The sequence below is a fragment of the Rhinichthys klamathensis genome, unplaced genomic scaffold, assembly GCF_029890125.1.
Source record: "Rhinichthys klamathensis goyatoka isolate OS25496 unplaced genomic scaffold, OSU_Roscu_1.1 h1tg000410l_1, whole genome shotgun sequence".
In the NCBI taxonomy this organism is placed as follows: domain Eukaryota; kingdom Metazoa; phylum Chordata; class Actinopteri; order Cypriniformes; family Leuciscidae; genus Rhinichthys; species Rhinichthys klamathensis.
The window spans coordinates 617912-632921 of NW_026606910.1; the positions used below are offsets into that span (position 1 = coordinate 617912).

At 38.1% G+C, this 15010-nt stretch overlaps 1 protein-coding gene across 4 annotated transcripts in view; it reads left to right on the plus strand.

Moving 5' to 3' along the window:
* asic1b (acid-sensing (proton-gated) ion channel 1b) overlaps positions 1–15010 on the plus strand; it is a 196035-nt gene that overhangs the window by 159816 nt on the left and 21209 nt on the right. For all 4 annotated transcript variants that reach the window (XM_056234957.1, XM_056234958.1, XM_056234956.1 and 1 more), the window contains one exon: positions 9599–9749. In XM_056234957.1, coding sequence (XP_056090932.1) covers positions 9599–9749 — 151 coding nt within the window. The remainder of the gene's footprint in view (positions 1–9598; positions 9750–15010) is intronic.

Here is a 15010-nt window from a genome sequence, read left to right on the forward strand (position 1 = left end):
CTACTATTTTTGGAGTATGCATATTGTGTCTGTGCACCACGCAAATTTGAAATATTTTTACTAATTAATACAAACTTTTGAGCATTTGAATGTATCTACTGTGGAATACTATCCCACAATGCACTGCATCTTGACCTTCCATGTCCATTGTAGGAAATTTCAGCTGCAATTTTAATATATTTTTTTTTACTCTATATATTGACTTGGAAGATAAACAGAATACTGTTTGCCTACTACTTTTTTTTATAACTAGTAAAAGGACAAACTCTGGTTACAATTTATTTGGTAACACTTTATTTTCAAGTGTCCTTGTTACATGTAGTTTTATAGTAATTACTATAAATGCATAATTTAACTAACCCTAAACTTAATCTTAATCCTAACCCTATAGTAAGTACATGTAGTTAATTATTATTACTCAGTACTTAAATGTATAATTACACTGTAACAAGGACACCTTCAAATAAATTGTAACCCTTTATTCTAGGTGACGTAGTTACATTGTACTTACTCAAATAGTAATAATAATTAACTACTTGTTATGGTGTGGGTTTGGTGTATGGTTAGTTACTTGTAATTATGCACAATTGACTGTTATTACTATAAGTACATGTAGTAATGTGTAACTATGTCACCTTAAAATAAAGTGTTACCAATTCTCTTAATATATTGTGTACTTTGGACAGTTTGTGAAATAGCCATTTGTCCGAAATGTGTATATACAAGAGCACATTGCATGGAAAAAATGGATCCCACGTAATGCACTTGACCTTTTCATTTCCGGAGTGACAAATGTCGTGACATTGTCGACTGCATTTTAAACATCTCCACAATTTGGTCAGAATGCCAGATGTTTCAGACGATTATACACAGAATTGAAAGTAAAAAATATTTGAGACGATGAATGTCGCTCACTGGATTAAACATACAGAATAAAAAGATCACATGACAATGTTTGAAATATTTTATCATTGCACTCTCTCCTCTCATGCTATTTTTAAAAATAGTAAGCAAATACATTATCTTCTGCACTGTATTCAGTAAAACGTATGGTTGTGTTCTACATGGCCTCAGACTTGACCCCATTTATCTAGGTGACTGCTTGGTTTTAGGATCGTTCTATATGCGCAATTATATTTATGTCAGTAAACAAATACAATGCTGCTCTAGTGTCATGTTGAAGACATTTAGCAATGTGACTCCCGGGATATGCTTGATATATTGCATCAGGAGGCCCTCAGCATCCCAAGAGCCGTATCTGCAATCTCCTCGCGTCCAGGTCGCACGTAATTTAGCTAAATGTATGCAGCACGTCGCATTTGCTGTAGAAATTACGATCCGTCATTTTGACGAGGGCAATGCCCCGTGAATATCTTTATTCTTCATTCTGCATAATGATTGCATTGCTAGTATGTGATTATAGAAGAAAAAAATGAGGAGACACTGTCAAGGTGTGTATTTGGGAAATTATGACCGGATTTATGCGGCTCGTTACTTTTTAACACTTCAATTTTGCATGATTTTTTAGGGGAATTGCTGGTGTTCAGCATGAATCATTTAACTGTTGGGCTTGAAGCATTTTGACTTGATTTGTAGTTCAGCATCAATGCAGCTGCTGTGGTAAAATGCCACTTTCCCTATGGGCTTGTTTCTTTTTAGTCAATACACACACACACACGCACACTACTTTAAACGTCTACATGTAGACAAAACTTTTGCTTTGTAATTCCACTTTTCTTTCCCCTGTTCACACATGAGCAGAGTCACTTTGTCTAGTTCAATTGGAGCACCTCTGCATGACTGGAAAGAATTCAAGTCAGTCTCAAGGGTCTGTACAGATACGCTTTCATTTAAATTGCATCTATCCTGTACTATCAGCACACTGGAGTCTGAGATTGAAGTGTCAGCCGAGCTTGAAGTAAACTGTAATTATCCTAACACAGTTCTCAACCACTCTGCATTTCTTCTTACTGTAAAGGAAAATGTATTTTCAAGCAGAACCGCTCTGTTTTAAGTGCACACTATTGGTAAGAAGGGATTGTAAGTGAGTTTGAGTCAGCTGATGTGATGGATTTTTAGGCCCTGTTTACACCTTAAGAATTGTTTTCGTCAATCTGATCACAAGATAAATACAGGTGCAAACAGGGTCTAGAATGTTTTGAGCTTGTCCACTTTCGACCACTTCAGAGGTATTTGAAAACGCATTAGAGCGGATTGCTTTAGTAGTGTAGGCGATCATGCGGTCGAATGTGTTCAAACAGCCACAAAAGACTGTCTACTCTCCACCTACTGAACTAATGCAGAAACATTATGGGAAGCGCTCTTGCCAGACGGGATTATTTTGTCCATTAGATCGAAAGATCTTATTAAAGGGTTCACCCAAAAATAAAAATTCTGTCAGTAATTACTCTCCCTCATGTTGTTCCAACCCCGTAAGACTTTCGTTCATCTTCGGAACACAAATGAAGATATTTTTTATTAAATCTGAGAGCTGGATCACTCCTCTATAGGCTTCTTGAGGGATCGAAACTGACCGGCCCAAAAGTTATGAAAGACATCGTTAAAATAGTCCGAGTGACTACAGTGGCTCAATCTTAAGTTTATCAAGCGACGAGAATACTTTTTGTGCTCAAAAAAACGAACAAAAATAAGGACTTTATTCAACTATTCATTTCCTTCCTTGTGGGCCTCGAGTGAGTTCACGTAGTGATATTGCGCAAAGCTTCTGTGTTGCACGTTACACGTAGGCTCACTATTGGCCGACGCTGGTCATGTGTGTGATGCGTGTGACGTGCAACACAGAAGCTTTGCGCAATATCACTACGTGAACTCACTCGAGGCCCACAAGGAAGGAAATTAATAGTTAAATAAAGTCGTTATTTTTGTTTGTTTTTGCGCACAAAAAGTATTCTCGTCGCTTGATAAACTTAAGATTGAGCCACTGTAGTCACTCGGACTATTTTAACGATGTCTTTCATAACTTTTGGGCCGGCCAGTTTCGATCCCTTTAGAAGCCTATGGAGGAGTGAGACAGCTCTCAGATTTAATCAAAAATATCTTCATTTGTGTTCCGAAGATGAACGAAAGTCTTACGGGGTTGGAGCAACATGAGGGCGAGTAATTACTGACAGAATTTTCATTTTTGGGTGAACTAACCCTTTAAGCCCATACATTTACCCGCCCATAGACCCTTCCCTCGAAGAAATTAGGACTGAAGTGGTTGAAAGTGAACAAAGGAGACAGATTAAAACGCAAGGTGTAAACGGGTCTCCCTCATCTACTTGAAACACGTAAACAGGGCCAGGTTTGTTGCATTCGGATGTTTCCTTACTGGTGAGAGGTTTGGGTTGTTCCATTATGATTTTATTTGACTAAAAGAACTGGAAAATGCATTGGTTAAAGGGGTTAAAAATGAATATTGTGTTATGTTATATTGTGTAATGTTGTGTATTGTGTTGTGTAATATTAACAATTGTTTATTATTGATGTATCTACGTTAAGATGAACTGTGGTGCAAAAACCTTTACTCAAAGTGTCTACAAATTATTACACACTTTTAATGAATCATTCATAGTGTTCTCTCGCCCTCATATTTTCTGACGTATCTCTCATTTTGCATTGCATTCCTCAGTTTTTCAAATGAGAGATGATTTGAATGAGGATGGACATCTCAAGGGAAAAGCCGCTTGTCTGCTGACTTCACTGCTGTGCTGCAGGTGGATTGACTCATATTGAGAATCAATGAGCCTTTGGCTCTAAACATTGGAGTCCAGTGTGGAGACCTATCTGAGAGATTGAACTGAGATGACATTGAGAGATTGGAGCCTGTGTTTCTGTCCACAGGCAGACCACTAACAGATAAATCGTAACCCCTTTAGCAGGCCTGGTGGTCCTGAATTGGCCATATTACCACTCCATTACATCACTGAGTCCGCTGCCGATGTGTGCGACAGCCGTCAATAGAGGAGCCGGTATTGATTTTTGTGGCCAACTTTAGTTGAGGCACATCCTGTGGCCATCTTTGTGCCAGTATTGATTGCTGTCAGACTGGGAACACTAACCTCTCAAATATAACAAACACTTTAGCCTTTAAGATCAAACCCACACACAGCTACCTGAGACCAAGTGCTCTTCCGACTGAAGCTTTACCTTCAGTCTGAATACTTTAAAATAATTAATTTATAAAAAAACATTCTGTCTCACCCTCATGTGGTTCCAAAGCCCCAAAATGCACCATAAAAGTAGTCCATATAGCTTTTACACTATATTCCCAATCATTTAAAGCCAAAAGATGGATTTGTTTGCATCACGATAGCCATAGATGGTTATTTAATCATTTTCATTCATTTTAAAATTTAAAATTGGGTCTTTTCTTGAGGCAAACCTATAATTCATGCAACATGAGCAGAACAGATTTGTGTAAATTGTTCGCAAAACCATGCTAAGTTAACCTGTCGTGTTCAATTGAGTGGCTTGCATATTCTGCCCACATTTTCTGACTGAAGATTGTCTGATTTGGAAAGCATGATGTGACATGTTCAACAGCCTGACTTTGGCATCACTGTTCTTATATAATTTAGGCGTTTTCCGATTCAGCAGCATTGATCTGATCCGTTGTGAAAGCGCAGAGCCATCGCACTTTTGAAGCCACCAGCTGCGGCAACCTGGACAGGGAGTTGTGCAGCTTATTAGACACGCAAGCTTTGCAATCAAAGTCTTTTGACAACTCTGACAAACAGCTTCAGCTTGCTAGGAGCTCGCCATGGTGCGCGGGCAGCCAGAGAGCGGGCGGCACGGTGCCATTTGGGTCTCAGTGAATTATTCATTTCAGAAGGCGCAACTGTCATTGCGCTGATCTTGATCAGTACTGATGGGTATATCAGTCACGCTCGCGAGACACCGGAGCCGCGTCTTCTTCAGCAGCCTCACTGCTATCACGGTGAAGTGGAAGCTAATAGTGACGTATCGTCTTCTATTTCTGGCCCTGCTGCGTAAGGTGGATTGTGAAATTGCTTTGTGGAGTTGCAGGCATGTGGAAGAAAGCATTAAATAAATAAATAATAGGGGTTTTTTTTGTCTCGGGGTGCAAGAAAAAAACAATGCAATTTTAAAATCACTCTTTCACACTTCATATTTCATGATATTTCATAGTTTTTGCCTCCTTTTGTGTTGATAAATATGTTGGGTTTTTTGAGTGGGTATTAAAATACTGACACCTATAATGGAACAGATTATGTTTCACCTTGTACAATATTTCCTTTTACAGGCACAAGTTCATACACGTGTGTGTGTGTGTGTGTGTGTGTGTGTGTGTGTGTGTGTGTGTTTCTGTGTCAAGTACTTAGGACACCTGATTAAGATGCCTCCAAGATCCAAAACTGATCAAATGTTATCTTCCATTTTTAAGTGTTAAAAAAAAAAAAACGATTTTAAGGTTTTATACACCTGCTGTTTGCAATATTTATTTATATAAAGCATATAAGTATTATAGCATAATACTAGTAAAATTAGTAATCTTTTACAATAAGTTTGTGTTAACACAATAGTTGACATTAACTAACAATGAAGAAAACTAAGCATTTGTTAATCTTAATTAATTCATACAAATACTATGTTAAAAAAGTTGTACAGTAGTGACTAATAATGAATAAATGCTCTATCGTTTGTTGTTAGTTTATGATACCTAATACAGTTTTACATAGTACAAAATACAGTTTTAATTTAATAATAGTTTCATTGCAGACAAATCAAGCGTAGGTCACATCAGTCAAGCTCACACCAGCTGACTCTCAGCTGATCCACGTCTACCTATAGGAATACGACACCTATCACAGCATCCCTATAAGGTCCATTCAGTATCATTCATCTGCTCAGGAGCGAAGTAGCCTCCTCCATCCCCAGCTCCACCTCTCAACCACAGTCATTTTTGTTGGATCTGTTTGGTTCACCGTAAGGGGGTTATCGCTGCGCTCCCTGCTCAGGCTGCATGGATGGGTGGAAAGTTCTCAACCAGAACAGAACCGCCAATCAATACTGGATGCTAATTAGGGCTGGGTATGGACACAAATTAACACAAACAATTCGATTAAATTTCGATTCACAAGCTTGCAATTCGATTCGATGCAATATTGATTATTTTGGATATCAGGTACAATACATGGCAAATTTTCTCAAGGAAAACAAATCTCTTAACTAATGCTGTAAACTATATGGGAGTCAGTTGTAGCCTACTAGGCTTCATTAGCCTACTATAATATTGGTATTTGTAATACAAACACTTAAATTACACTTTTATTTATTTTTATAATAATAAAGTTATATGAAATATAAACATTTAAATGGTGGCTGTCATAAAAACTTGCCAGATTTATTCAAACATGCATTAAATATTGAAGAACATTACAAATTATAATGAATGTGTAATATGGTGCATATATTTAGCAAAATGCTCTTCTCTAGAGTTAATTTTTCTAGCTGACGAGTTTATGGTCACTGGATATGATTACTGGCTATTACCCATCTTCTGAAAAAAAATTATTGAATCTCCAGATTAAAACACAGGTGAAGAAAAAGAAGCAGAAACAAGTGTTAGCATATGTAAGCAGATGCGTAAAATAGCGCGATCATCAACATTAAACAGCATATAAATCAAAACTGCCTAATGTTACTGAATAAAATGTGGACCAGGACGAGCGATAGGACTGTGAAGCTGTGGGGGTGTTGATGGACTCAATCTACTCTGTGTTTTCATCATCATTCTGAATCCGTTCTGGATGTAGTCATTGACAAAAACGTTTTTCTTAAAAAAAATATAAAAAAATGTATGAAACTTACCCACATTCAAGTGTTAATAAAAATAAGAATGCATGAAGCTATAATAAAACGTTCTGTGTGTGTGTTTGTTGAAAAGCAGCGGGTCTGTTCTTTCTTTTGATGTATTGCATATTCAGCTATCCATACAACATTCTGGGGCCCATGACATTTTTGTAAAAAAAAAATAATCATTTTAAATGCGGGCGGGGAAAGAGTTAAGAAGATGTGACCATCTTCATTGCATTTTGAAGTACTCATGGCTTTTTACGCAGTCTAGATTTTATTTTCAAAGAAATCGCTGATTAAGCCTGTGAGTTCTCCGCGCCTCCCCTGTGATTCACTTCCAGTCAACTGAGTCTTTGAACAGTGTCTGCCAACTGACAGCGGTGTACTGGGAGATCAGAGCGTTTCACTCTCTCAAAGTCCCCTCAGCGGCCAGAAAGTTTTAAAGCCGTTTCATTTTTCATAAAGTCCCGTTACAAAGGGCACAAATGATAATGTATTATTGATGTCTTCGTTCCCAGTGGAGGCTGTTCTCTTGTATTAAAGCAACAGAGACACACAAGATGCTTTCGCACTAAAAAATTAACACACATTAGAGCTCCGTTTGAGTGCATTACGTCTTTGGTAAGTGTTGTTTCGGTGAAGCATCACCAGTACTGTTGCTCTTATTTAGGGTTTAGTGATGTGTTCAAACCCTTAACATAAAGTATTTTAAGTCCGCCTTTTATAAATGCTGACAAATAAACTAATGAATTTCTGTCCTCAAAATAACTCCACAATAGTCCAGTAAGGAACGTACAGTGTGTCCCTAACTCATTTTCCTTGTAGAGCGGCTTGTGAAGCCTTTTGGCTATTGTAAACATTTTCAAAAGCTTTGTTAGCATATAAAGGTCGTCATGAAGGCACGTTCTTTGGAAATAACAAGCAGGCATCCGCGCTCAATGGACCGGCGGCCTCGTTGAGGAAACTTCATTGTAAAGTTTCTCGGAAAGACTCCACAACACTTTCCACTAGCATCGACTCTCCTGGGTCCCAAGGTCAACGTCGCCCTAACCAACTACTCTGTGTTGCCACGGTTACCACAGCAACTCGTCTTGGCAACAGCCTTGCTTACGTTTGCTAAACGATTAATAGGCTGTTATCTCATCAGGAGTAGTTTAGATGTTGAAGAAGCTCTGGAGCACTTATTATCGGTAATGGCAAAAGGGAATAATTGCTCTGATGCATTTAAACATGTTTTTTTTGGAAGTGGCACGAGCTTTTGAAAGCATTTTTGTGGATGTTCTTTTTGGGCATCGTATGTGCTTTTTAAACGTTCAAATCGATTATTTAACTTCGTTTAATGCCCAAAATGCTGTCTAGGTAAGAAGCTCACATGTTTTTTTTTAGACATGGCCTATAATCACCCAAAAATTTACATTTTTGTCATAATTTACCCATCCTCAAGTTGTTCCAAACCGGTAGGAGTTTATTTCTTCTGTTGAACACAAAAGATGATATTTTGAAGAATATGGGTAACCAAACAGTTGATGGACCGCATTGACTAACATAGCATGAAAAACAAAAATACTGTGGAAGTATTTCTTTTATGCATTGCAAACTTAAACATTTGGTTTTCTGTGGCATTTGGTTGTGAATTCTGCTTGTCAAATATTCATCTTGGTAAAATGATCTAGCTTGGTTTTGTTGAATGGCTTTTTTGCCATGTATGCCAACATTTTACAACAGATGTGATTCTAAACATATTGCTGTCTTAATTATAATACTGATACTATATAAAATATGGTTTGAAAGTGTGTGCAGTGTGTAATAATTAGCACAAATAAATGGGCCTTGTGCCTGTAATTCTGAACATGATTCTTTTACTGTATGATTCATTGCAATGCGTTCGTGTTGGCTTTTTTTTTTTAAAGAATGTATAAAAAAATGTCAGTCATTGACTCAAGGATGTCTAGAATCTCATAGAAACTCAGTTCAGTCTCAGAAGAGAATCTGTATCTCTCTTTTTTTTTTGCTGTCTTGGCCAGGATGTGTATAAATGCTCCATCTGTGCATTAGCTGAATCAACCATTCATCTGTCTGTCTGGAGCGTTTCATCACACAAACTGATATCTGACACATCTTTCAATGTCTTTGAGAGGTTTCTATCTCAAAGAGAAAGCTGTCTGTAACACATGTTGCATTTCTTTCACATTGATGTCATTCCCTGGAGAGCTGCTGCCATTTTCTTTCGTTACTATGTTTTGTAAAGATGTGGCCGTTTCATTTCATTTCATTTGTCCACGATGGTAATCAGGTGGTCCCGCAGCGAGGTTGTGTTTCTGAGACGCCACACTCTCCATATCCTGCTGTCTGTGATGTGATTAGATGTCCATTAGTTCAGTTTCAATTAAGACTGGCGGCATGAGCACCTCTGCCCGAGTGTAGACCACGTCACCAGTTAGAGATGCTCTATAATTAATCAAATCATTTCCTGAATCCTGACTTGAAAGCGGGAAGTGCAACTGAGTCATTCCTGTTGTGAAGTGCCTTTGAACTCTTAACTTTAATGAATATACTTCTGTTGGCATTTAAGATGAATAAAAGGCTTTCATAAATGGAACACCTCAACTGTATTACTTATAACTAGACTTTTTATTTATAATAGTATACAAGCATTTGATGAATTTATGAAAATCTTTAAACATAATTCTGTCTATTGCTTGCTTTTGACGAGTGAGAAAAGTGTAACAAACAAATAATCGATCCATCATTGCTAAACAATTGTCTCTGTTTGTTTCAGATCTTCACACGCTATGGAAAATGCTACACCTTCAACTCGGGACAGGACGGACGGCCACTGCTGGTCACTATGAAGGGAGGGATGGGTAATGGTCTGGAGCTGATGCTGGACATCCAGCAGGACGAGTACCTGCCCGTGTGGGGAGAGACCGGTACGACTCACTAAACCCAGTAATCTCATGTGTCTTCTCTGTTTTTGATGAGATCCCATCATACTGACCGGCACAAATGTTAAACAATTGCCTAATTTGTGACTGTTTTTACATCTCCTAAAGAACTGTAGAAGAGATGAAGTTAATACTTGCATTGCATCTATGTGGAACCATTATTTCCCCTGAAGAATGAAAGACCTTTTAGGGCTGTCACGATTCCTTGATTAAATTTATATGTCGAGTAACCGGCAAAATACCGGAAGTAGCACATTCCACGGACGAGAATCCATGAACCGCATTATTAGACCGTTTTCTAAGGCTACGTGATGTATTAAAAACCATACTATAACATAGTCCTATTGTGAATTCACACAGGCTGCGATTCAATTAAATAAATATATGCGCTGCATGTTTAATATTAAATTATTAGCATGCGTGTGGGTTAAGTGTGTCTCAGAGCAGCTCCGTTCACAGTAATTGCTGCTTATCATTTACATGCGTGGAGCGTCTCAAACTCCATCTCTGCTTATGCTGTGATTTTGGTTGGCTTATAAGCCAAAATAACGTTTATCTGGGAACACAATATGCACCATTTCATCACATTTGTAACATAAATAATTTATAAACCTACAGTATGCCAACACAGGACAATACATCAATGTATTTCTAAATATGCTGTAGTGACTGTAGTATTACTTTCGTAAAAATTTGGCCAAATGTCAAAGGTTAAGTAAACTTGATTTAAATGTTGTTTGGCCAATATTGAACAAGGATTTGATCTGCTGTAAAGTGTAACAACAACAGGCGCCCTCTACAGGCATTTGTTATAATACATAATGTACATAAGACAAATGTTTATATTATGTATATTATGTATTTTAAAACCACATTATTACTTGCTTTTGATACTTTATTTGAACAAAATATTATTGCCTCATTTTTATTATGTGTATTTTAAAGGCTTAGCTCTTTGCTTTGGTCTATTTTATTACCACAAATAATACCCGATTACCTGATTAATCGGCAAAATAATCGAAAAATAATTACTCTTAGTAAAATAACAGTTAGTGTCAGCCCTAATCTTTTTCAGATCTTTATCCATCAGATCAACAGTTCTCTAGTTTTACACTCCTGATTCACCAAGAGAAATTCGCACTAAAATGATTCCAGCTGAAACTCTTGGGAATACACTCATTCTTCCAGGCAGATTTGCATAAAATCAGCATGACTTCAGCTGTCTAAACGTCAATAATCTGCTTATGAGGGTTTAGTTTAGGATTAATCTTTGTTTGCTAGACTGTCGCTCTGACTTTAATATTAATCAACAGGTTAAACTGAGCAGACTGTGAATGAACTGTTAAATGATGTCTTAAAGCTCACCGCAAGGGACAGAATTAATGCAAATCAATGAAAATACTGCTGGTGGGCATAGACACGCAAAAACACTTGCACATTAGCTCTGTTCCAAAACATAGTGTGAACCCCCTAGATAGCTGCCTTCTTAGGCAGTATCCTACCTGAAAAAAACTGCTTTGAAACGCTCGACTACACTTGATTCAATGGAGTTTATTGTTAGCGTTTTGCTAATATTGAAACAAATATAGGCAAAATAATAGTTTTTTATTAGAATAAAACATTTTATGCCTTAACAGGGCTTGACAATAAGGACCAGTGTTTCCCCTAGAAATGTTTCCAGCAGCGGTGCTGTCACGTGCTGTAGGTTGGTAATTGAGTCCTTATTTGAAACGCGCCTACATTTGAAATAACGAATTTGAAGGCGCAAAAAACGCGCTATGTGATCGACCAACTTATGGCAACGTGACATTAGCCTAATCGAAAATATTTCCATATGTAGCTCTTTCCTCCTTTCTTGTCAAGGAGTGGATTCAGAGCCACCGCATTAGCAGTGCCGCCAGTCGCCACGTCTCAGTGTTTTTAGGTGTGTATTAAGTGAATGAAGTGAATGTCATGATATTACTGATCATGTGAAGATTTTGCAGCGGCGCTGCGCAGCTCTGAATACATGGTAGGGGAAACACTGAGGACTGCCCGATGGCCCGGGGCCAGTGTGAACGACGCTCGGGACAGTTGAGGGAACTGTCACTTGCCCGATTGGGCCAGTGCTGTAGGGGTGTACGATATATCGTCTATGATATCGTTATTGTTGATTTAATGATCTGACATCATCGAGTATGTCCCTCACTTCACAAAAAAACAAACAAAAACACACCCATTGAGTGCACGCACGTGATGTAGTCTAGTGGATTAGACTAGCGCGCGTGCACATTTAGAGCGCAAGCTTTTACTGCGTGATTAGTCTATTACATAGGTCGGCAACCCGCGGCTCTAGAGCCGCATGCGGCTCTTAAGCGCCGCCCTAGTGGCTCCCTGGAGCTTTTTCAAAAATTTGAAAATGGAAAAAATATTTTTTGTTTTAATATAATTTCTGTAGGATGAAAAACATGACAAACATTCTTAAAGTTTTTCAAAGTTGTAAAAATGTGTATAATAAATATTTAATTTCAACATTTCTGTCAACGAAGAATTTACGTCATAGACAGACTGTGACACACGTGTCTGTCAGATCGGCCTGATGCCAGACCGGTGGCTGACAAACAATCAAACAAACCGGCGGGTGTGTCATGGGCCATGGATCCCAAGGGGAAAATGAGAAAGATAGCTGAGCACTCCCAACGCAATAGAGTGCGGCGCGGGACTAGATTTGATGGGCGAGTGCGAGCGCGGGCGCGTGCGGTAATGCACTCACTCTACTAAAACAAAATAGAAACGATTTACAGGCCAGAATTTCTATTCATAACATGTTTGCAGCGTTGAGCAATATAGCCAATCACAGACATATGTGTTGATTTCTTGAACGCAATGGCCAATCAGAAGCATTTAAGATAGACTCCCCTCACGCTCAAAACTGACTTTTTTGTTCAGTGCTGAATTCTGCATGCTGGCAAATCCTCCAATTATAACGAACAACGTGTGGATATTATGAAAGATTCATTGTGCAGTCAGCTTCATTGATAATAACAGAGATGTGTGAGATCGCAATGAACTGTCAGCTTTTTAAGAATTATTAAGAGAGCGCACTTTGCGCGCATTCAGTCATGCATGCCAAACCATGCACGCATTCAACTGCTTGCTTTTATGTTAAATTAACAGTGGTTTGTGTTTTAATGCTTTAATAACAAATCATTTATCAGGAGGATGTATGGTGGCGACACGTAGGCTAACTTGAAAGTATTTGGAGGTACAGAAAAAAGTCTATTTGCGGGCGGGAGCGGGACAAAACATAAATGTTGCGGGCGGGAGAAAGAAAGTTGAGAACGTCAGTTATAACGACCCACGCATTAAAAAATGGTCGGGTTAAAATCGGGCTCGGGCTTGATTTTTTGGGCCCGATCTAAGCTCTAATTTGTATCCTACTTATCATTTTGATACTAGAGGGCTAATTTAACACTTACAGCATGTGTTGCCTTCATTATAAGGCTTATATAATGCTTTTAATTTTTTGCGGCTCCAGACAGATTTTTTTTTTTTGGTCCAATATGGCTCTTTCAACATTTTGGGTTGCCGACCCCTGGTCTATTAAAATGCATTTAAAATACCCCCAGATTCAGCATAAGGGGCAAAATGTCCCTGTATGTCTTATATATTTATATAATTTAATATAGTAATAATACCAATACCAATTAATACCAATATTACACGAAGAGCGCTGTTTTTCTCCAAATATCAGCATGATTACAAATATAACATTGATTTTATACAACGTACAGTTTAATAAACAAGTTAATATTAAGTGACTTACATTTTAGACATTGAATCGCCTGTTTTGCTCTATTCGCGTTTTTTCCCGAACCAGGCCAGTAGAAAAAATCCTTAGCGTTGAGCCCTGCCTTAAAGTTCCCCTGTAGTCAATCATTTTATCTCTTAAAACTCACCTTTGATCACCAAAATTACATATTTAAACGTTTTTTCCTTGAAAAAAATCTGCCATACCTTAAAATAGCTTAAATGTAACTACACCCAGCCTCATTTATTATACGCGGTTCTATGAATATGCTAATTAGCCCCGCCTCCACTCACTCACAGCAGCTCAGAGATCCACTCGTTGACAATCACACGTTGATCTGATTGGTTACAAGGTAGTTTGTGACATCAGAAACACCAGCGATTTCAAACCATGTTTTTGAGACTGTCTTTTTTCACTGCAGTTTTAAAAAGGAAATACTCAATTTCAATTGTGAAAATGCAATTGTGTTAACTTATGAATTTGCACATGGTTTGTCTTAAAGCATATTAAAAACACCACATAGACAAATAAACAACATTAATAGCTGGATTTTCACCACAGGGGACTTTAAAGAAACAAAGATCAAGGATATGGCCATAATTAGGTATCTTAAAAAGTTTCATAATTAGACTAGATGGTCTTTTTTATTAGATTAAATCATTTTTATTAATACTTTTCAGTAAGCAAAGTGGGCGTTTGTCTTGACTTGTCTGCCATATTAAAATTGTTTTTCACTGAGCTTTTTACAGTTTATTCTGGGATAATTATACAGGTGATGTTGCCTTAAAGAAAGAAAAAGAATTTGGCCAAAATTAGGTATCTTAGAAGGATTCATAACTATGTATGACTTTTTAAAATGGTAGGTATATAGGGAGATCACTTTTGGAACAGAGCTCTTGACATAAAACAACAATAAAAACCACATCAACACTCAGCAGAACAATTTAAAAAAACGAACAAGCACAACACTGCAGTAAACAACAACAGCAAACGTTGGATATGTTTTCCGGCTGAAGGTCAGAATGCTGCGAGGAGAAATCTGTGACCTTTCCAGTAAAGTTCAGTCGGTTTCGAGCACTCAAGATTCAGAAAGTGACGTCAGGCTGGATCCCATTGATCAGAAAATGGCAAATATACAAACACACGTTACAGCTGCAAGTCCGCAAGCCAATTACATGTGACGCAACACGTCCAGTGAAACTCGCTCGTGTCTTGTCTCTCAGTGGGACCCATTTAACAACTTCACACCTCTGTAATTGAAAAGAGAGAGGGGGTAGATGGGAAACTCTGCACACCTGCCTCTGTCACCACCCGACATTTACCGAGATTGTTTTTATAATGCTGTGATTTCCCAAAGAGCTCTGCTCGCGCTCCTTCAAATTTCTCCTCACGGCAGGTGCTCTCTGAGGTCTCAGATATCTAATCACATCCTGCAAGCAGCTCTCTGGTTACTCGG